The 24,002-nt window shown below is 44.1% G+C and overlaps 1 protein-coding gene across 2 annotated transcripts in view; it reads right to left on the bottom strand.

Annotated features, from left to right (window-relative positions):
* xylb (xylulokinase homolog (H. influenzae)) overlaps positions 1-24,002 on the bottom strand; it is a 139,704-nt gene that overhangs the window by 26,691 nt on the left and 89,011 nt on the right. The window contains exon 15 of one of the 2 annotated variants that reach the window (XM_055663846.1): positions 2,525-2,583. In XM_055663846.1, coding sequence (XP_055519821.1) covers positions 2,525-2,583 — 59 coding nt within the window. Of the gene's footprint in view, positions 1-2,524; positions 2,584-19,184; positions 19,229-24,002 lie in introns of those variants that run through there. The other variant, XM_055663855.1, reaches the window with a different exon arrangement.

The following is a 24,002-nucleotide window of genomic DNA, read 5'->3' on the forward strand; positions in this document are numbered from 1 at the left end:
TCTGCCCATCTATCTGCAGGTGAAGGTTACATTATTTTTTATCAGCTTGTTCTAACAAAGGGGCTCAGATATGAAACAGTAACATCTGAGTATCTGGTTGCTCAGAGGCAGCGTTGTTCATTGCAGTTTGTTTGCTTTTGAGAATGTTAAGGGTGACTCCTTAAAGACTCCCTCTTCTCCCCTCCCCGATCAGGCAAGAGGTCCAGAAGTGTGAAAACACACACCTTAAGATTCAGAAGGTAGACAAAAATGCTGGAGAAACTCAGCGGGTGAGGCAGCATCTATGGAGCGAAGGAATAGGCGACTTCTCTGGTCGAGACCCTTATTCAGACTGATTTGGGGGCCGGGGGGGAAAAGAAAGGAAGAGGCGGAGACAGTAGGCTGTGGGAGAGCTGGGAAGGGGAGGGGAAGGAGGGAGAAAGCAAGCATTTCCTGAAGTTGGAGAAGTCAATGTTCATACCACTGGGGTGTAAACTACCCAAGCGAAATATGAGGTGCTGCTCCTCCAATTTACAGTGGGACTCACTCTGGCCATGGAGAAGGCCCAGGACGGAAAGGTTGGATCCGGAATGGGAGGGGCAGTTGAAGTGCTGAGCCACCGGGAGATCAGGTTGGTTATTGCGAGCTGAGCGGAGATGTTGGGCGAAGCCATCGCCAAGCCTGTGTTTGGTCTCACCGATGTAGAGCATTTGACACCTGGAACAGCGGATGCAATAAATGAGGTTGAAGAAGGTACAGGTGTCCTTCCCTCCTTCAGATTCAGGGACAGTTTCTTCCCAGTTATAACCAGGCAACTGAACCATACACTAGAGTCCTGACCTCACATCCATCTCATTGGAGACGTTTAGACTATCATTAAACAAGCTTTACTGGTCTTTATCTTCGACTAAACATCATGTATCTGTACGCTGTGGCCAGCTCGATTGTAATCATGTACAGTGTCTCCGCTAACTAGATAGCACACAACAAAACAGCTTTTCACTCCTCAGTACACATGACACGAAACTGACCTAAACTAAACTAAACTAAAGAAACGGTGTTTCCTTTCCAGAGTGTCAGTTGCCAAATATCTTCTTAACTGGATAGCCCAATGACTACATACTAGCCACAGGATGGAGACTAGCACCGATTCATCCTGATATGGTGGTTGATGACATACACAATACACAATACAATTTATTTGTCACTTGAACCTCATAGAGGCTCAAATGAAATGTTGTTTCTGCAGTCATACACACATGAAAAAAAGACCCAAGACACAACACAATTTACACAGACATCCATCACAGCGCATCTCCTCCTCGCTGTGATGGAAGGCAAAAAAAACGTATCTCTCCCCTGCACTCCCCATTCCCCTCCCGATGTCAGAGTCAAAGCCCCCGGCGGGCGATCCCAATTGTCCCGCGACCATTAACGCCACGCCGGGCGATGCAAGGCCACGCTCCGGGTCTTGTTGTTCGAGCCCCCGGCAGCCGGTGAAGCCACGCCGGGCGGTGATGTAAGGCCCCGCTCCAGGCACTCCTCGACCCCGTGACTCGGGCGGGTGAAGTCGCCGTTGCAGAAGCCTCGAAAAGCGGTCTCCCACCAGGGACCCGCGGGCTCCCGATATTACCGTCTGCCAGACCTGCGGTAAGCCTCTGAATCTCCGGGGGTCGGGTCACAGCAGCGCGCCATCACAGCTCCACCTGCTCCGGACACGGCCAGCTTCGTGATGGTGAGTAGGTCCCCAGCTCCGTGACTGGAGCCCCAGGACGTTCCTGCTGGAGGCCGCTCCACGGTGCAGCCCCAACGACAACGGAGACCCGACAGGGAAAAGGTCGGGTTCTCCGTGCAGGGGAAAGATTTTAAAAGTTTCCCCCCCCACACCACACACACACACATCGCCATCAAAAAAATAATAAAAACTACATTAAAACGGGACAAAAAATAACAAAAATACAAACGGACTGCAGAGGCCGCTGCGACGTGAGTCGCGCCCGCCCACATGGTTTAGAGGGATACACGGACACATTCACCTGACCCTCAGGTGTCAGAGTCAGCAGAATCCAGAAGTACTTACCTTAATCACATTAATTGTAAGGTGGAGCTGTGTGAAAGGGGGTGAAGTCATAATCATACAGAACGGAAACAGATCCTTCAGTTCATCCCTCCATGCAACCATGGTGTCCATCCGAGCTAGTCCCACTTCCGTGTATCCCTCTAAACCTTTCCTATGTTTCTCAAACCTTGAGATACTACCTGCCACAACCACTCTGTACCTCCTCCGGCAGCTCGTTCCATACATCCACCACCGTCTGTGAAAAGGTTACCCCTTAGGCTCCTCTTAAATCTTTCTTCCCTCACCTCCTCTGGTCTTGATTCACCTACTCTGGGCAAGAGACTCTCTGTGGCTGCCCGATCTATTCCTCTCATCCTGTACAACTGTAACGTAACATGCTAACTCCTATACTCAAAGCCCTGACTCATGAAGGCCAATGTGCCAAAAGCCTTCTATTTGATGCCACAAGGTGAATATCCTCCCTACCTGTAGTATATGCGAGTTCGAGGAAGCACCTCCAGTGGCCAGCACTCTGGTCTCTTTCACTGAAATAGAAATAAGAATTAGAGTAATTCAATGAAAAAAGGTAGAAAGCTGGTAATAAATAATACATCAAGTTCTATGAATGCTTTACCAGTATTATGATCAAATGTTCTTGCATGTGATAATCCCAAATGTAATTGTAGCTTTTAGTTTAATTTAGTTTAGTTTAGAGATACAGGCCCTTTAGCTCACAGGGTCCACACCGACCAGTAATCCCTGCACACACTTAACGCTATACTACACACGGGCTAATATACCAAAGCCAATTAACCTGCAAACCTGTATGTCTTTGGAGTGTGGGTGGAAACCGGAGTACCCGGAGAAAACCCACACAGCTCACAGAGAGAACCTACAAACTCTGTGCACACAGCACCCGTAGTCAGGATCGAACCCGGGTCTCTGGCGCTGTAAGGCAGCAACTCTATCGTTGCGTCAATGTGCTGCTTTTATAATGTTGCAACCCATCCTCGTTTAAGCTTACTACATTTGAATGAGATGTCTATTAATTTCCAAGGCATAGATGGCATACCAAAAAGTAAGGTTTTAAAAACTCAATTTTTCCTATTTAATTTCATTAAACTGGGCTGTGAACAGTTAAAGACAACTTCAAATTGGATGCTTCAAAAGTCACCCATACTAAAGGGCCTGTCCCAAATTGGATGACCTAATCCACGGGTTTAGATGACCTTAGACGAGTTGAAAAAAATGTCAAGGTGGTGTTAACTCGCCAAAGTAAAAGACCTCCTACGACCTCCTACGACTATGTCTACAACCTCCTACGACTATGTTTACGACCTCCTACGACCCCCCTCGACCTCAGTCTTCCACACCTCAGACCAACTACAACTAGCTACGAGTGGGAAATAATCACATGATAAAATGATGTCATGTTTGCTTTTTTTTTCTCGGGCCAGTTACCGACCTACAACTACCTATGACTATCTAAGACCACCTGCGACTACCATCACGAGTCAAGGGCAAACTCGGCAGAGGTCGCCAATTAGGTCGTGAAAGTGGGATCGAGGCTTTAGTCTGCCACATTCTATGTGGTATCTGACTTGGTAAGTGATGATGATCGAGAGGGGGGAAGTGGGGAGGGGGGAGGGGGCTTTAGGGGGGGGGGGGGGGGGGGGGATGAGTGAAAGCAGGAGAGGGAATGGGAAAAATAAACACATTCACGGACCTTTCACTACCCCAGTGTATTTCCTGATGCAATTTGGTAGCGTTTCTATTGTCAAAGAGACAAATGCTGTAGTCGGTTTTGCAGAAGACCAAGTCTCGTGGGCAGGAAAGCAATAAAGGGCCATTTAATCTGTTCTTTTAGGTTTGATTTAAAAATAAAAACTCAGTCAGGACACTGGAAGCACTAACCTGCTGTTTTCTCATTAGTGCCATGAAATTTCTTATTGCCTGCCGAGAGGGCGGAGAATGGAATGGCTGATCTGAATGTCAAGAGTTCCAACACTAAAGCACTCTCAACACTGCACGGATGGGTCAGCCTAAGTTACATTCATATTTCCACAGAGGGACTTGTAGCATGAGGAAAGTACTACAACTTAGTCAAGGTTGACACTAATGTTTTGTTGACCATTCTTTTCATGTGAGAGCAAATCTATTTGATTGCTCACCACTGCCTCATTCATCTCTTCATCCCTATTGCTGTGCAACTCTTTGCATTTACAATTACAACTCCCTATATTTTGCAACAGGCTTCGATGCTGCCGCAAAAAGATCGTACAGTTTGGTCTTTTTGTTACACGCTGGCGTATTTATTATTAAATGAATCTCAACAGCACCTACTGAAGGCCACAATACGTCACTGGCCCACAGTCTGAGCATCTCCTGTGGATTAAGAAATGAGTTTTGACATTAAGATAAACACCACCTTTGTGTTTCAGGTAGATTTAATTTGCACCACTATAAGCTTCACTATTCACACAAAAGCTTATTTTATGAACATAGTACTTTGGGGATTATCTGCAACAAATCTCATATTGTAGAAGGTAGACACAAAATGCTGGAGTAACTCAGCGGGACGGGCAGCATCTCTGGAGAGAAGGAATGGGTGACGTTTCGGGCCGAGACCCTTCTTCAGACCTCGTATCCCATATCCCAATATGAAGAAAGATCTCGACCCAAAACGTCACCCATTCTTTCTCTCCAGAGATGCTGCCTGTCCTGCTGAGTTACTCCAGCATTTTGTGTCTACCTTCGATTTAAGCCAGCATCTGCAGTTCTTTCCTGCTCATATTGTAGAAGATTTTGACTGTGACATCTTTCCTTCAGTCAAATCTCTACAAAACTGTTTGTGTAGAAAGGAATTGCAGCTACTGGTACAAACCGAAGTTAGACGCAAAGTGCTGGAGTAAATCTCTGGAGAAAAAGGATGGGTGATGTTTCAGGTCGGGCATTACCTGTCTGAAGAAGGGTCTCAACCCGAAATGTCACCCATCCTTTTTCTCCAGAGATGCTGCCTGACCCGTTGAGTTACTCCATCCAGCACATTGTGTCTATCTACAACACAGTTAGCGCCTGTCCAAACCTTTGGCTTGCTAGAAGTCAAGGAGTATATTTAGCGCTGCAAGCAAATTTAAGGAAAATCCTTCTGCCAAACTTTCACTGGTTTGTAATGAATGTAAGTAGAATTATCAGGATAATGACATTCTTGTAAAGGAAATTAATATGTTGGCCTTCACAGCAAGAAGAATTGAGTGTAGGAACAGGGACATCTTACTTCCATAGGACAGGACCTTTGTGAGACCACACATTTAGTATTGAGTGAATTATTGGTCTTATATAAGAACGTATACTCTTGCTATAGACAGAATACAATGAAAGTTCACCGGACTGATTCCTAGGATGTCACGACTGATGTATGACGAGGGATTGGAACGATTGAGTTTATGTCCCCAAAAATTAAGAGTGGATCTCATCGAAACTCATCAAATCTTGACAGGATTAAACAGACTAGATGCATTCCCAATGGTGAGGAAATCCAAGGGTCACATCCTTAGTACACAAGGTCGGCTACTGAGCACTGAGATGTGCAAAGATTTCATCACCCAAAGAGTGGTGAACCTTCTCTACCACAGAATAAAGTTGAGGCAAAATGATTAAATATCTCCATTAGGAATGTAGAAACAAAGAAGCACAGATTCTGGTTAATACACAGGACACAATGTGAATGAAAGTGCTGGTGTAACCCAGCTAGCCAGGCCAAGTTTTTCACAAGTTTGGCCCATATTCCTCTAAACTTTTCCTATCCATGTATCTGTGCAAGTGTCTTTTAAATGCTGCATTGGTACATGCCTCAACTATTTCCACTGGTTCCATACTCACCACCCTCCGAGTGAAAAAAATATTATTCACAACTCTGTAAATCTTCCACAACAAACTCAAATCTATGCCTCCTGGTTATTGACTTCTCTGCATTAAAACTGTGCACCTCAGTTAAATTTCCCCCCAGTTTTCCTTTGTTCCAAAGTCAACACACACAGCCTAGAACATAGAATATAGAACATAGAACAGTACAGCACAAGAACATGCCCTTCAGCCCACAATGTCTGTGCTGTACATGATGCCAAGACTATCTACCTTCACATAATCCATATCCCTCCATTCTCAGCATATTCCCATATGACTATCCAAAAGCTTCTTGAGTTTACAGATATAGCATGGAAACAGGCCCTTTGGTCCACTGTCCATGCCGACCATCAACCATCTATAAACCAGCTCTAAGCCCTATACATCAGGGGCAATTTACACTTGCCAATTAATCTATAGACCAGCACCTTTGGAATGTGGGAGGAAACCAGAGCACCCAGAGAAAACGCACAAGGTCACAGGGAGAACGTACAAACTCTGCACAGTCATCACCTGAGGTCTGGATCAAACCTGCGTCTCTGGCGCTATGAGGCAGCAGCTCTACCGCCTCGTCACTGCGCCACCCTTAAATGCCACTATTGTACCTGTCCCAACCACCAACCCTGGCAGCACGTTCCAGGCACTCAGAGACCCAGGTTCGATCCTGTACATTCTCCTTGGCACAGCGTACGTTTTCTCCAGGTGCTCCGGTTTCCTCCCACACTCCAAAAAAGTACAGGTTTGTAGGTTCATTGTCATCAGTTAATTGTAAAGTGTCCTTAGTGTGTGTAGGATAGTGCTCGTGTATGGGATGACTAATAGACAATAGATAATAGACAATAGGTGCAGGAGTAGGCCATTTGGGCCTTCGAGCCAGCACCGCCATTCAATGTGATCATGGCTGATCATCCCCAATCAGTACCCCATTCCTGCCATCTCCCCATATCCCCTGACGCCGCTATCTTTAAGAGCCCTATCTAGCTCTCTCTTGAAAGCATCTAGAGAACCTGCCTCCACCGCCCTCTGAGGCAGAGAATTCCACAGACATGATGGTCGGCGCGGACTCAGTAGTTCTACGCTGTATCTCTAAAGTCTAAATGCAGGGAATGGAAGGAATATGGATTATATGCAAGCAGATCGGAGTTGGTCTTGGCAACATGTTCAGCATGAACACTGTGAGACAAAGGGGCTGTTCCTATGTTGTATTGCACTATATTCTATGTGGGTTGGTAGGCTAACTGCGCACTGTAAATTACCACTAGTTGGGAAGTGAGTGGTTGAAATTGACTTGGCGGTAGGTTGGTGTGTGGGGGGGTTAGTTTTGATAGGAATGTGGGGAGAATGTAATAGAATTAGTGTAGAATTACAGTAAATGAACGGTTGATGGTCAACTCATACTCACAAGACCCCTCCCCCCCAAAGCTTCAGCAGACGTTCTCTCTCCCAACATCAAACTGAAATTGGCAGCTTTAGACAGGATATGTTGAACTATAAACTGGATTAGGAGCAAACCTGTTTAACCCATTAGACTGATTAATTTGAATAGAAGGCAAAGCAGGAATTAAAAAGCAGAACATAAATCTCTGTACAGAAAAATAAATATGCGTGGAATATACTGGCAAGATTAAGGAGGAAACATAAATAACAAAATTCTATGTTTAAGATTTTATTATTAAATCAGCAACATCTTTATTTCCTTCTAATGGAGTGAGCTGCACATTTGTAAAATTATATTTTATGAGCTTGGAAGATGTTCAGCAATAATTGAGCCTTAACGCACTATTAAAATCTCAATTACTACTGCTTGATCAAGACAAGTTTTTTTTAATTGGTCCTCAAGCAAGAGTCGTGTATAAATAGTTTGTTCACCTCAAAGGAGTGATTTCTATGTTAATTCTACTGGCAAATTCTGCAGCAGGCTACCACTGCCAATAACTTCTGGTTTGCCATATTAACAGTGTATGTATGGGCAGCGGAGGATACTGCCAGTTTTACCCACTAGTAAGGTTGGCACAGATAGTAAAAGCTGGCTGGATTTCATCGTCATAGAGTCAGAGCAAAGAAACAGGGCCTTCGACCCAACTTATTCATGCCGACTTAGATGCCCCATCTAAGCTAGTGTCATTTACCCGAGTTTATCCATGTACCCGTCCAAGCTGTGATAGTACCTGCCTCAACTACCTCCTCCAGTAGCTTGTTCCATAAATACACCACCCTCTGAAATGAAAAAAATCTTGTCAAATCTTGCCCCTCTCATCTTAAACCTATGTTCTGGATTCCCTTACCCTCAGTAAAAGATTCTATGTATTTACCTATCTATTCCTCTCATGATTTTACACACACATAGAAGATCAGCCCTCAGCCCCCTACGCTGCAAGGAATAAAGTCCTTGACTGTCCAACCTCTCCCTGTAGCTCAGGCCCTCTGAGCTAAGTTCTGGCAACACCCACATCAATCTTTTTTCTCTCCTCTTGCTCTGACCCCTGATCCCCAGCTACGTGGAGGCAGGGCCCTGCGACACTTTGTGGCCACCATAAACTTTGACAATTGCTCTTCTTCCAGGGCTCCTCCAGTAGTCTAGGTTGCTGAATGGGTGCATGGCAAAAGTCTGTCCAACTTAGTTTAGGTGGCAACAAATCTTTTGTGTACACTGTCTTCATGATGTCAAGGGTAATGGGGAGAAGGCAAGAGAATGGGGTGGTGAGAGAAAGATAGATCAGCCACGATCGAATCGTTGGATTAGACATAATGGGCTGAATGGCTTAATTCTGCTCCTATAACTTATGGACTTACAAACCCACATGAGTCCTGATAGGATAGATAATCAGCCACACGGGTAAACAGGATGGTGAAGGTGGTGTTTGGCCTTATTGCATTCATTGGTTGGGGTACTGAGTACAAGAGATGGGGTCTCATGCAACATCTGAGACCATATTTGGAATAGGGAGCGCAGTTCTGATCACCCTGGATGTCATTAAGACTACAGAAAAAAATCAGCAGTATGTTACCAGAATCAGGGGTTTGAGTTATATGGATAGGCTGGGACTGTTATCCCTGGAGGCCGAGGAATGACCTTGTAGAGAGGGCAGCACGGTGGCACAGCAGTAGATCTGCTGCCTCACAGTGCCAGAAACCTGGGTTCTATCATGGCTATGGGTGCTGGCTATACGGAGTTTGCTCATACTTCCCATGACCTGTGGAAGTTTTCTCCAGGATCTCCGGTTTCCTCACACACTCCAAAGACGTACAGGGTTGTAGGCTAATTGGCTTGGTAAAATTGTAAATAGTCCCTCGTGTGTAGAAGATGGTGCTAGTGAACTGGGATCATTGGTCAGCACTGACTCGCTGGGCCAAAGGGCCTGTTTCCCCGCATATATCTCTAAACTAAACTAAACTGAACTGAAAAGATAGACAAAATCATGAGAGGCATATGTAAGGTGAACAATCACAGTCTTTTTCCACTGTAGAGGATTTCAGAACAGCACGGCATAGGTTGAAGGTAGAGAAAGGAAGGATGCAAAAGAGACCTGAGGGGCAATTTTTTCATGCAGAAGGTGCTACCTGTATGGAACTGCCTTTAAAGGCGGGAACAGTGACAATATTGCACTGCGCAACCTGATTTTTAAGCCCCAATTAGTTCTTTCTTTCATTCCATCCCGTGCGATGGACCTAATATTAAGGGGCGGCACAATTGTGCAGCGATAGAAGTCCTGCCTTACAGCACCAGAGACCCGGGTTCGGTCCTGATGACGGGTGATGTCTGCATGGAGTTTTTATGTTCTCCCTGTGACCGCATGGGTAGGAGTGAACGGGTCCTTCTCAGAATGGCAGGCAGTGGCGAGTGGAGTGCTGCAAGGCTCAGTGTTAGGGCCCCAACTGTTTACCATATATATTAATGATTTGGAAGAGGGAATTAGGAGCAACACTAGCAAGTTTGCGGATGACACAAAGCTGGGTGGCAGTGTGAACTGTGAAGAGGTTGTTAGGAGGTTGCAGGGTGACCTGGACAGGTTGAGTGAGTGGGCAGATGCTTGGCAGATGCAGTATAATATAGATAAATGTGAGGTTACCCACTTTGGTGGCAAAAACAAGGGGGCAGATTATTATCTCAATGGGGTTAGGTTAGGTAAGGGGGAGGTACAGCGATACCTGGGTGTCCTTGTACACCGGTCACTGAAAGTTGGCGTGCAGGTACAGCAGGCAGTGAAGAAAGCTAATGGAATGTTGGCCTTCATAACAAGAGGATTTCGGTATAGTAGAGAGGTTCTTCTGCAGTTGTATAGGGCTCTGGTAAGACCACATCTGGAGTATTGCGTACAGTTTTGGTCTCCTAATTTGAGGAAGGACATCACTGTGATTGAGGCAGTGCAGCGTAGGTTCACGAGATTGATCCCTAGGATGGTGGGACTGTCATATGAGGAAAGATTGAAAAGACTAGGCTTGTAGTCACTGGAGTTTAGAAGGATGAGGGGGTATCTTATAGAAACATATAAAATTATAAAAGGACTGGACAAGCTAGATGCAGGAAAAATGTTCTCAATGTTGGGCGAGTCCAGAACCAGGGGCCACAGTCTTAGAATAAAGGGGAGGTCATTTAAGACTGAGGTGAGAAAAACAATTTTCACCCAGAGAGTTGTGAATTTGTGGAATTCCCTGCCACAGAGGGCAGTGGAGGCCAAATCACTAGATGGATTTAAGAGAGAGTTAGATAGAGCTCTAAGGGCTAGTGGAATCAAGGGATATGGGGAGAAAGCAGGCACGGTTTATTGATTGGGGGCGATCAGTCATGATCACAATGAATGGCGGTGTTGGCTCGAAGGGCCGAATGGCCTCCTCCTGCACCTATTTTCTATGTTTCTATGTTTCTGCGGGGGCTCTGGTTTCCTTCCACAATCCAACGATGTAGATAGAGGTTTGTAGGTTAATTGGCTCCGAGTAAAAAATTGTAAACTGTCCCTGGTGTGGGTAGGATAGTGTTAGTGTGCGGGGATCGTTTGTCGGTGAGGACTCAGTGGGCTGAAGGGCCTGTTTCCGCTCTGTATCTCTGAATGAAATTTAAAAAATTAAGTACACTTGCTGAGAAGCAATCAAAATCTTCTCTTTGAGACCACAAACATCGCACAAACTTATGGAAATTCATTTGTTTTGTAAGATATACAAAATGTTTTTTAATTTATTTGTTTATTCAACTTTTTCAATCTTTTTCTTATATTCTGTGCATTTTTCAGAGCTGAGTGAGTATCTAATTGAGACACAGATTAACAAAGAAGAAGGAATGATAAAGACCTCTAGGGTTACACAGAAAAGCTGGAGAAACTCAGCGGGTGCAGCAGCATCTATGGAGCGAAGGAAATAGGCAACGTTTCGGGCCGAAACCCTTCTTCAGACTGATCACGGGTGGGGGTGGGTGGGGACAAGAAAGGGAAAAGGAGGAGTAGCCGGAAGGCTGGAGGGTGGGAGGAGACAGCAGGGGAGCTGAGGAAGGGGAGGAGACAGCAAGGACTAACAGAATTGGGAGAAGTCGATGTTCATGCCCCCGGGGTGCAGACTCCCCAAACGGAATATGAGGTGCTGTTCCTCCAATTTCCGGTGCTGCTCGCTGTGGCCATGGAGGAGACCCAGGACAGAGAGGTCGGAGACGGAGTGGGAGGGGGAGTTGAAGTGCTGAGCCACCGGGAGGTCAGCTAGGTTATTGCGGACCGAGCGGAGGTGTTCGGCGAAACGATCGCCCAACCTCCGCTTGGTCTCACCGATATAGATCTGCTGACATCTAGACCTCTATGTGTGCAGTCAATTCCAACAGTGGAAAGAGTTAGGAACCACAGGTTCCTGTCAACATGGTACATGAAACATTCATCGTGCCTTTAATTGCTACTTACACACCACAGCTTCACGATATCCCCTGCAGAATGCTTTTGATACTAATACTAGTGGTACTTTCTAATTTCCTAATTTATGATTAAAGCCCAATGATGGATGGAAATAGGATTGATATATATGGGGCAAAGGTGTCCAACAAGTTTTAGGGCAGCAAACTTGAGGACATCTGAAAATCCTGTTGTGGAGAGTTAGTACACAACTAACATAAATTGATCCAAGGGACACACAAAACTGCAGATGCTGGAATCTTGAGCAATAAACACAAAGCTGGAGTAACTCAGCTTGTCAGGCAGCATCGTTTGTTCAAAGTGGCATCACGGGTAGATAGGGTGATCAAAAAGACTTTTGGCATATTGGCTTCCATCAGTCAGAGTATTAACATGAATTCAGAAGATTGAGGGGGGATCTTATAGAAACTTACAAAATTCTTAAGGGGTTGGACAGGCTAGATGCAGGAAGATTATTCCCGATGTTGGGGAAGTCCAGAACTAGGGGTCACAGTTTAAGGATAAGAGGGAAGTCTTTTAGGACCGAGATGAGAAAATCATTTTTTACACAGAGAGTGGTGAATCTGTGGAATTCTCTGTCACAGAAGGTAGTTGAGGCCAGTTCATTGGCTATATTTAAGAGGGAGTTAGATGTGGCCCTTATGGCTAAAGGGATCAGGGGGTATGGAGAGAAGGCAGGGATGGGATACTGAGTTGGATGATCAGCCATGATCATATCGAATGGCGGTGCAGGCAGGCTCGAAGGGCCGAATGGCCTACTCCTGCACCTATTTTCTATCTTTCTATGTTTCTATTGCGTTAATCTCCTCTCTAACCAGCAACGCTACCCCACCTCCTTTTCCTTTCTGTCAATCCCTCCTGAATATTGAATATCCCTGGATGTTCAGCTCCCAGCCTTGGTCACCCTGGAGCCATGTCTCCATGATTCCAACTATATCATATTCATGAATAACTATCTGCACATTCAACTCATTCCACCTTATTACGAATGCTCCTTGCATTGAGACTCAGAGCCTTCAGACTTGTTTTTACAATTATGTTGAAAAGTGGCCCTTTTTGATTTTTGCCCTGGATATGTCTGCCTGCCACTTTTATTTTTCATCTATTGCTTCTACACTCATTTTACACCCCTCTGTCTCTCTGCTCTTGCACCAATCCCTCTGCCACTTTAGTTTAAATCCTCCCCGACAGCACTAGCAAACACTCCCCCAAGGACATTGGTTCCATTCCAGCCCAGGTGCAGGCCGTCCTGTTTGTACTGGTCCCACCTCCCCCAGAACTGGTCCCACCTCCCCCAGAACTGGTTCCAATGCCCTAGAAATTTGAATCCCTCCCCCTTGCACCATTTTTCAAGCCACGTATTCATCTGCATATATTGAGAATAGAAGTTGGGAGATCATGATGCAGTGATACAAGACATTGAGTATTGTGTTCAGTTCTGAGCACCATGTATAGGAAAGATGTTGCCAAGCTGGAAAGAGTGCAGAGAAGATATGCCAGGGTGTTGCCAAACCCAAAGGCCTGAGCTATAGGGAGAGGCTGAGCAGTCTAGGACTCTATATCTTGGAGCGCAGATGAGGGGTGATCTTATAGAGATGTACAAGATCATGAAAGGAATAGATCAGGTAGACACACTGAATCTCTTGCCCAGTGTAGAGGAATCGAGAATCAGAGGACATAGATTTAAGGTGAAAGGGGAAAGATTTATAGTAACAAGAACTTTAGGGGTAATTTTGTCACACAAAGGGTTGTGGGTGCATGGAACATGCTGCCGGAGGTGAGAGTTGAGGCAGGGACTAACGCAATGTTTAATAAACATTTAGACAGGTACATGGATAGGACAGGTATAGAGGGATGTGGGCCAAACACCTGAAGTCATAGAATCATTTGGACATAGAGCATAGAAACAGGATATTCAGCAAACCATATCCACGCTGACCAGTGGGCACCCATTCACCCCAATCCCTTCTCCCAATTGTCTGTGCCTAAGTAATTCAAGTACACATCTAGAAACAATTTAAGCCAAATTCAAGCATTTTCATAGACAGTACCTTCCAGCAACTCACCATTGTCTGGGTAAAGAAGGATCCCCCTCATAGCACCTCTCAATCCCTTCCCCCTTATCCTAAACTTATGTCATCTTGTTCGGTCCATCTCTAATATGGGGAAAGGTTTCCTATCCTATCTATTCTCTTCCTTAATCTACTTTAACTCAATCATATTCCTTCTTAACCCCCAACACTCCAGGGAGAACAGACCTAGCTTCTCCAGTCTCTGCTCATAACTGAAACCCTGTATTCCAGGCAATGTCCTTGTGTGAATCTCCTCTGTAACCTTTCTAGCACTGTCACATCTGTCAGATCCTTGCCTGGATCTGAATGCAATAAACACACTTCAAGGACACTCAACATAAACGCTTCGGTTTATTCATCCGCCATTCCTTTACATCCTGGCAACACACGTCCTCTGACCATTCTGACTCATATTAAAACGTGATAAATTTAAATACGACGTCAGTTACCACAACATCCCTCCTTTATCAAGCAAAAAGGATTTCCACATCATCATATTGTAAACTGAACATTCCAACACCATTTAGAGCAGTCTCTCCATTTAGAGCAAGGCATTCATTATATTGATAATGCATCATTTTCACATATCAACACGTCTCATAGTCCTCATATCTCTTGAGTGGTCATCTCTGACACTTTGGTTTGGCCACTGCCTCTGTATTCTGATCTGTCATGTCCTGTTCCACCAGTTCATCATCTCGATTCTGGTTTTGCATCGTCTCCTCAGACTCGTACATTCTTGGCTCCTCAATTTGGTAATCTTGAGTCTGATCCCCCACACTCAACTTCAGTCTGCAGCATCCCTGGACTATCACAACAGTGACACTTTTTCACATACGATGCGTCTCTATCATTTGCGACTCCTTCTGTTGACTGGGCCGACACCTTATCTCCTTGTCTGTGCACCACTGTGTGTTCATTTTGCTTGGACTTTCTCCCCTCACTAGCACATCTCCTGGCATCATACCCGATGATTTGGCACCTCATCTCCTGTCGGCATAAAGCTTTGATGCCCCTTTCTTTTCTGCAACATGACCTCTCACTTCTTGGTCATTTACCATGTCACTAACCCGTGGTATCTTGTTCCGGGTTTTCCTTCCAAACAACAATTCTGTCAGACTCGTCCCTGTTGTGCTGTGGCTCTATGTTGCTTCATATGATAAAAGCATCTACTTCCAATCTTTGCCTTCTGCTTGGGCAATTCTCATTCTCTTCTCTGGAGACTTCACTGTTAGCTTGCGGCCACCTAGGTGTAACTTTGTCATGGTACACACCTGTGATCTTCATGGTGTCGGCAAATGTCTGAGAAATGAACTGAAGCCCATTGACTGAATATAGTGTCACTGTTAGACCGTGTTTAGTTTAGTTTAGAGATACAGTGCGGAAATAGGTACTTCGGCCGACCGGGTCCATGCCGACCAGCGATCTCCGCACATTAACACTACCCTACACCCACCAGACAAAATGTTTTCATTTATTAAGCCAATTAACCTACAAACACTTTGGAGTGCGGGAGGAAACCGAAGATCTCGGAGAAAACTCACGCAGATCATGGTGAGAACGTACAAACTCCGTACAGACAGCACCCGTAGCCAGGTTCGAACCCTGGTCTCCGGCGCTGCATTCGCTGTAAGGCAGCATTTCTACTGCTGCACCACCGTGACCGCCCTAAGATTTGTCTTCAAGATTTCCATCAAAACTGCTAGTCTTTTCTGATGTTGTAGACTTCATTATCGCATACTCATAATATCTGCTGACGTAGTCAATCACAACTAGTATTGACTCTCCTGATGGAAGTGAGCCTAGAAAATCTACCGCAACATCTTCCCATGGTCCTGTCGGTAACAACGTACTTTGTATTGGCTCAGGTGGATTGGGTTAGCTTACCATCCGACAACCATGGCATGACCTCACATGCCGTTCCACATCTTTCTCCATCATACTTTTGTACGAAGATTTTGTTTAGTTTCAACAATTGCTAAATGTCCTTTGTGAACCAACGGGATCACCCTTGATCTCATCTTTGTTGGCACTACGATCCCGTTTCCTCTCGGCACACATCTACCAATTGTGCATTTATGCGTATGTCCTGTCTGGACATTCCTCTCAATCACCTCCGGATCCGTTCTCTAACATCTTGTGGTTCCGGATCCTTGTCCGACTCTTCTTCTATTTCCCTTGGTCTTGTTGCTCTTGGTGTAGAGTGTACTGCGCCAAACCTTACAAATGATTCTGCTTCTGTCTCCAGTGTAGACCCTTGTCGACCTTCAGCAACCTGGATAATGAGTCGGCTATATTGTTCATCCCAGTGATGTAGATAACTCTGTAGTTGTACTATTAGAGTTTAAGCATCCAGATTTGAATTCGGGCACACAATTTGGATCGAGGGGAGTAGATTGTCTCTATCGGTTGTGATCTGCCCATAACTCAAACACAATGTCATACAGGTATGCATGAAAAGGTTCACATGACTATGTCAAAGTCAAAGTCTCCTTTCCTATCTGGAAGTATCTTTTTTCTACTTTTGTCAAATACCTGTGTGCATACTCTATGACTCTCGACTGTCCTGTATGCTTCTGTACAAGTAGCCCTCCCTGCCCTACTGGACTTGCATCTGCAATAGGTTGGGTTGGCGCTTTTGGATCATTGTATCCCAATGTATGGGCACTCATCAAACTCTGTTTCCACATCTGAAATACAGTTCTTTGTTCTGGACCAAACACAAAGCTTGCTTGTCATTCTTCCTTGTCAACCTGCTCAGTGGCTCTGCTACAGTAGCTAGGTTTGGAATAAATCTTGCACAGAAATTCCCCAAACACTTTGGTTTATTCATCTGCCATTCCTTTACATCCTACTTCCTCTGACTTTTCTGACTCATGGTAGCACGTGATACATTTAAGTAATGCGTCAGTTGCCATGACAACATCCTTCCTATGGTGTGGTGCCCAGTACTGTAGGTGAAACCAATGCCAAGGACATGAAACTGTGTCGAACCATCATCCAAGAAGGAACAGCGACCTTCGAGCCAAGAGATTCAAGTTCACGCAAGTTTATTGTCATGTGTCCCTGATAGGACAATGAAATTCTTGCTTTGCTACAGCACAACAGAACATAGTAGGCATTGACTACAAAACAGATCAGTGTGTCCATATACCATTATATAAATATATACACACATGAATAAATAAACTGATACAGAGCAAATAGCAGATAATGGGTTATTAATGTTCAGAGTTTTGTCCGAGCCTGATGGCTGTGGAGAAGTAGCTATTCCTGAACCTGGTCGTTGCAGTCTTCAGGCTCCTGTACCTTCTACCTGAATGTAGCAGGGAGATGAGTGAGTGGCCAGGATAGTGTGGGTCTTTGATGATACTGACAGCCTTTTTGAGGCAGCGACTGCAATAGATCCCCTCGATGGTAGGGAGGTCAGAGCCGATGATGGACTGGGAAGTGTTTACTACTTTTTGTAGTCTTTTTCTCTCCAGGGCGCTCAAGTTGCTGAACCAAGCCACGATGCAACTGGTCAGCAATCTCTCTACTGTGCACCTGTGGAAGTTATAGAGAGTCTTCCATGACAAACCGACTCTCCGTAATCTTCTCAGGAAGTAGAGGCGCTGATGTGCTTTCTTGATAATTGCATCAGTGTTCTCGGAGAATTAAAAGAAAAGAGAAAATGGAAAGAGAGGCAGCAACAACCAAAGCCCGATCTCTCATCTGGAATTACCTGTCCTGAATGCCAAAGAACTTTCAAACCCAGGATTGGACTCATAAGCCACGTGAGAGTCCATAAAAACAACAGAACGTAGACCATCATCCTCTGTAGGTGAAGCTAACTAAAGTTTTACATAACCTCTCTGCTTTTGTATTCAGTGCCCGACTAATGTAGGCTAGTTTGTTTCCCTAACAACATTATCTATCTGTGCTCCCAACTTCAAGGATCTCTGAACTTGCATTCAAAAGTGCCTCTTAAGACTCTACCATTCATGGTATAAGTGCATGAATTTGTTACCAATGGCTTTTAGCCTTCTAGAAACATCTTGGCCCTGAACTCATGCTTGAATGCCTCCCACTGTGTATATGTAGGCTTGCCTCCACATGGATAATCCCAGTCAACATTAGCCAGATCCTGACTTATTCTAAAGAAATTTGCTGCCTCTCTTTATCCACTCAAAATTGATTTATTTTTGATCCATTCCTATATTTTTCAGACTTTAGACATTAGAAATGCAGGACGGAAACAGGTCCGCGATCACTCTGTACACTAGGACTATCATACACATTATAGACAATTTACAATTTTGTTTGTATGTTCTCCCTGGGATTGTGTGGGTTTTCTCAGGGCACCCACACTCCAAAGACATACAGGTTTGCAGATTAATTGGCTTTGTAAAATTGTAAAGTGTCCCGTAGTGTGTAGGATGGTGTCAGTGTATGGGGTGATCGCTGGTCTGAGTGGACTCGGTGGGCCAAAGGGCCCATTTCTGCACTGTATCTCTAAACTAGTCCTCAGAAAGGCAAATGTACCAGATCGATATTAATGAGACCCTGTTGTTAAAACTCAACTGGGTGTCCAGCCATTTGTCTTTTCTGCAAGGTTTTCTAGCTTTTGGTTCCCCCTCTACAGCCATAAATATCAAAACCTCTGCAATTATGGATTGGTTTTGAATTTGATTCCTACAATCGCTGGTTGCACTCAACCCGGACAAAGTGCTATAATTTGTCAAAAATCAATATTATCCACTCACCCTATAATATTAAAAATAACAAATTGTATCAATAAGAACATCACCAATAACTGTCATTTATATAATGTACTTAACAGAGAGTGACATCTCATGGCTCCCTCAGAGTAGTGTAATCAAGTAAAAATTGGCTCTGAGCCATAGATGCCAATGTAAATGCAAGTGACCAAATAGGTGGGTTATAAAGGACATATTGGCCCCATAGCAGAAGCGTCCACGTCGCAGGGCTGGATACTGGAAGTATCCTGAGCTAATTCTGCTACCACCATCATCTCTTGCGACAAGTGATGGCCTCCGCTGATTGTCGCCGGAAGCTTGGGTCCTTTTCAGGATGGACGATGACAGCGAGGTCAACATTTGTAACAAGGTGAACACGTAAAGAAAAAGGAGGACATATTAAAGGAGGCAAATTAAAAATCTAGGTAAATTTAAAGAGTGAGTTATAGAAATTTGGACCTTAGCAGCAGTGGCCCAGACAAGGTGTCTGAAGATGGGTCCCAACCCGAACCGTCACTTCTCCATGTCCTCCAGAGATGCTGCCTGAACAGTTGAGTTACCCCAGCATTTTGTATCTTTCTTTGGCTGTAATTAACAAAGAGTAAGCTCAAGAGGCCAGCGTTATTTGAGATAACTGTGTTGCTAAACAGGGTAGACAGTCAGAACCTTTTTCCCAGGATGGCAAAATAAAACACTAGAGGGCTTAGCTTTAAGGTGAGGTGGGCAAAGTTCAAAGGCGATGTGCGGAGTAAGTTTATTTTACACGGAGGGCGGTGAGTGCCAGGAATGCGCTGCCGGGGATGGTGGTAGAAGCAGATACTGTAAGTAAGTGGCATTTAAACTACTTTTGGACAGGCATATGGATATGTAGGGAATGCAGGGATATGGGTTATGTGCAGGTAGATGTTATGGTCCTGGCATCATGGTTTGCACAGACATGTGGACTGAATGGCCTGTTCTTGTGCCATGAACAAACAGGGTAGAATTAAAACTTTGTTTGTCAACAACCACTGAAGTATCGGACTAACAAGATTAGGTGTAAAAGAAAGACATGGATGGGTATTTGCTGATACTCTGTTTTGAAGTGCCTGTTTCCATACTGTATCTCTCTCGGGCTCTTGAAAGCAAGCATTTAGATGGTTATTAAAGTTTACGGATAGTTATGCCAGCCAGACGTTCATCAGGATAGTTAAGTCTAGAGGTGATAACAGTATACGATGATTTCAGCAGCATAACAGCTGAGGTAGGAGGTGGAGTCGGCGACTTTATAAAGAGAGCAGAATTGGTGGTGAGATGGAGGTCGATGTAATCTATACAGGTATGGAAGCTGTCACCATGTGTTTGTTTGGCTTTGTTGAGGAGAAACACTAAGTTGTGAAATGAGAAGGTGCCAAAAACATATCCGTATCATACACTAGAGGTCACAACGGATGTCACTAATGCCATTTTGATACTCTGGCAAGGGTATAAATTTGAATGTAAAGGTTTTCAGTCGAGGCACTGCACTGGGCCAGGCCGATCCTTACTTCATTGATCTAGTACTGCCAGGTCACCGGGCCTTAAAGTGATTAAATGAGAAATTGTAAATCTCCTTGGGGTAAGCTCAGACTTTTCCGAGACTTGCAAGTTGCAAGATGGCACCAGAATATGGAGACTCTCTGCATGCTGTTCCAGAAGAGGATCTATTGGACTCATCCATAGTATTACAAGTGGATAGCATGCAGAACAAGCAATTCACTGTATCTCTGACAATGAATAAATTAAACTAAAAAGACGTTCCGGGTAGGAAAATAATCTCTTTTTAAAGACTTACTATCTTACTTTCAGAGAAAACAGACCCATTTCACACAAATGGTTTTATAAACATCACCTCAAATCATTCTTTTTGCTATTTTCAATGTCACTTGAGTAAGGAAAATGGCAGCATGGGGAAAATGTGGCGTGTATTTTTAAATAAGAGACAAAACTGGGAGCATAAGATGAGGCTTTGTTTGCATGAAGAAGGGTCCCAACCCAAAATGACACCTATCCATGTTCTTCAGGGATGCTGCTGACCCACTGAGTTACTCCAGCATTTTGTGTCTTTCTTGGGTAAGCCAGAATCTGTTGTTCCTTGTTATTACATTATGAGCAGGTTTTTCATGTCTACTTCACCCCAAGTCAATATTACTAAAATACATGGAGCTGCAGATGCTGATTTACAAAAAAACAAAGTTCTGGAGTAACTCAGCGGGTCAGGCAGCATCTTTGGAAGGCATGGATGGGCAATGTTTTGAGTTGAGACACTTCTTCAGACTTTTCTTCAGTCAGGACCCGAAACATCACCTATCCGTGTCTTCCAGAGATGCTGCCTGACCCACTGAGTTACTCCAGCATTTGTGCTTTTTTGTTAAACCATTAAAAGACAGGTACAGAAAAAGAGGCCAAAAGCAATACTTTACAACCGCAAAGTAACACTCAGTTTGTTAACATTTGTGACATTGTGCGATATGACATTATGTCAGTGATTTGAGACGTTTTGCGGCTTCTTACAGTGTATTTGATCAGTGCATTATAATCGGATACATGACTTAATCCTGAACTTCGCCCATGGAGAAACATTCCCCACCACTGGAAGCAGCAGAGCAGCAGGCAAGAATCCATGCCGGAATTTCATTAACTGCTTTCTGAAAATTGTCTCCAGTAAATTAGCAAAAAATCATGAGCTTTATTTCAAAATCTACATGGACACTCCTTATGCTATTTGTACTCTTTAGATAAGCACTGATGGCGTGCCTGTAATGCTCTTGAGTATTTTCCCCACTACAGATGTTAGGCTAATTGATCTATAATTGCCCGTCGTGGCTCATTCCTTCTTTTGAACACTGGGCCAACATATGCCATCCTCCAGTACTCAGATCCACTGCTTATGTGACTCTTCAAATATTTACAGCAATCACATTAATCAGAAACATGAAAATGTGGTAAAAAAAAAAAAAAGACCAATCAAACCTGGAGTCTACTCCACCATTCACCACGAGCTTGGCAGAATCTAAGGGAATGGATGGATAGGCAGGCAGAGTAGATTCGTTTAACTAGGCATCATGTTCGGCACAGACAATGTGGGCCGAAGGGCCTGTTCCTGTGCTGTATTTACTTTAGCGATACAGTTTAGAGACACAGTGCAGAGACTGGCCCTTCGGCCCACAGAGTCTGTACCGACCAGTGATCCCTGTGTGCTAGACACACCAGAGACAATTTACAGAAGCCAATTAGCCTACAAAGCTGCATATCTTTGGAATGTGGATAGGAACTTGAGCATCTGGGAAAAACCCATGTGGTCACTGGGAAAACGTATAAACTCTCTACAGACAGCACCTGTAGTCAGGATCAAACCCGGGCCTCTGGCGTTATAAGGCAGCAACACTGTGGCTGCGCCATTGTGCTGCCCCTGTATTGTACTATGTTCTAAACTGCCCACCATTCTGTTTGCTACATCTTATTCCCATTTTGTGTTTTTCCTTCTTGAATCAATGCTATCCCAAATCTCTTGTGTGAGCTACAATTTAGCCACGATATATTTTTGTGCTGGGCAGGAATGAACAATTGCTGTAATTCAATGGAATGACATCTGACGAGGTCTTAACTGGAAACATCACCTATCCATGACCTCAGAAATGCTGCCTGACCTGCTCAGTTCCCCAGGTTTTTGTCCAACCATTTACCAATCAGAACCCCCTCACCTGCCAGGCATTATCCTGCCCCACCTCTCATCCAAATGCATTTCGTTGTCTCTGTACTGTACACTGACAATGACAATTAAAATTGAATCTGAATCTGAAGAAGGCTCTCAACCTGAAACTTTGCTTATCCATGTTTACCAGAGATATTGCCTGACCTGCTGAGTTGCTCCAGCACTTTGTATTTATTTCTGTAAATCAGCATCTGCAGTTCCTTGCGTCTTTCTTGTAACTCACATGGTCTTTAAAGTTTATCATTGTTTATCCACTGTCAACCTATTAAACAATGCTCCCCAATTGATCATACTTGGTAGTTTCATACTTGGTAGTTTCATTTATTTAGCTTCAGAATCAACTCTCTCACTTTCTCATAATGAAAAAACCAATAATTTTCTGATCACTATTTCTCAAGGGAGTGTTTATTAATCATTTCTTATTGCACAATATCCAGAGGAGGATGGTTCTGTTTCTCTAGTTGATTTCTCAACATATTCGTCCAAAAGGTCACCACGAGTGTTTTCCAGAAATTCTTTCTCAACAATTTTATTGCTAATTTATTTTGCCCATTCTTAATGTCTGCTAATTACCCCAGAATTATAGTTTCACTGTAATCACTTGCATCTCTAATTTTCAAACCGATACCAAAAATAGGTCTGACTTTTGGGTGAACTGGAGATGGGGACTGGACATTATGCCTTCCCCCACAGTGGTAACCATTGTGGGGGGATGATTTTTTTGTGTGTAAGTAAATATGTTAGTCTGTGTCCAAGATGGCTGTCGGAAGGGAGAGTGTACGCTGGCGCGGTTTGGCTGCCACTGCTCTCTCTTCACATTGTGTTTTTGATTTTTTTGTCTTTGGATCGAATTCTGTTTTTAATTTGTGGATTGGTGATGTCTTTATTATTTATTTTATTCCCGATTATATGTTTTATTATTCTTGTTAATCTCTGTAAGGTGTCCTTGAGACTTTTGAAAGGCGCCCACAAATAAAATGCATTATTATTATTATTATTAAAACTACATTTTTTTTAAAGAGATTCAGCTTGAAAACAGGTACTTCGGCTCACTGAGTCTGCACCGACAAGTGATTACTGTACACGAGTTCTATCCTACACAATAGGGACAATTTAGAGAAGTCTATTAACCTACAAACCTGTAGGTCTTTGCAATATCCCATTTATCACAACAACAAGGCCACACAACGCATTCAAAAGTTAGATGAATATAAGCTCAGGCACATTTATTCCTCTTGGTTCACTAACTGGTTTACTTTAGAGATACAGCATAGGAACCGGCATTTTGGCATTTTATGTCCACGCCGATCTCCCGATCTCACTAGTTCAATGTATCCCAATTTCTCATACACTCCCTACACACAAGGGGTAATTTACAGAGGCCAATTCATCTATAAACCACATGGTTTTGTCAAATAGAAGGAAATCGGAAATACCTGCAGGCACAGGAAGAACGTGCAAACCCCGTACTGACAGCACTCGTAGTCAGGATCAAACTCAGGACTGTAAGGCAGCAAATCTACCGCTGCGCCACTGTATCGCCCTGGAGCATGGACTGCATCACAGCTAATGTTTGAGGGTCCATAAACAATCTTCACCAAAGTTTTCTGCCTCTTGTTTGCACCC

Source organism: Leucoraja erinacea, chromosome 2 (genome assembly GCF_028641065.1).
Source record: "Leucoraja erinacea ecotype New England chromosome 2, Leri_hhj_1, whole genome shotgun sequence".
NCBI classification, from domain to species: domain Eukaryota; kingdom Metazoa; phylum Chordata; class Chondrichthyes; order Rajiformes; family Rajidae; genus Leucoraja; species Leucoraja erinaceus.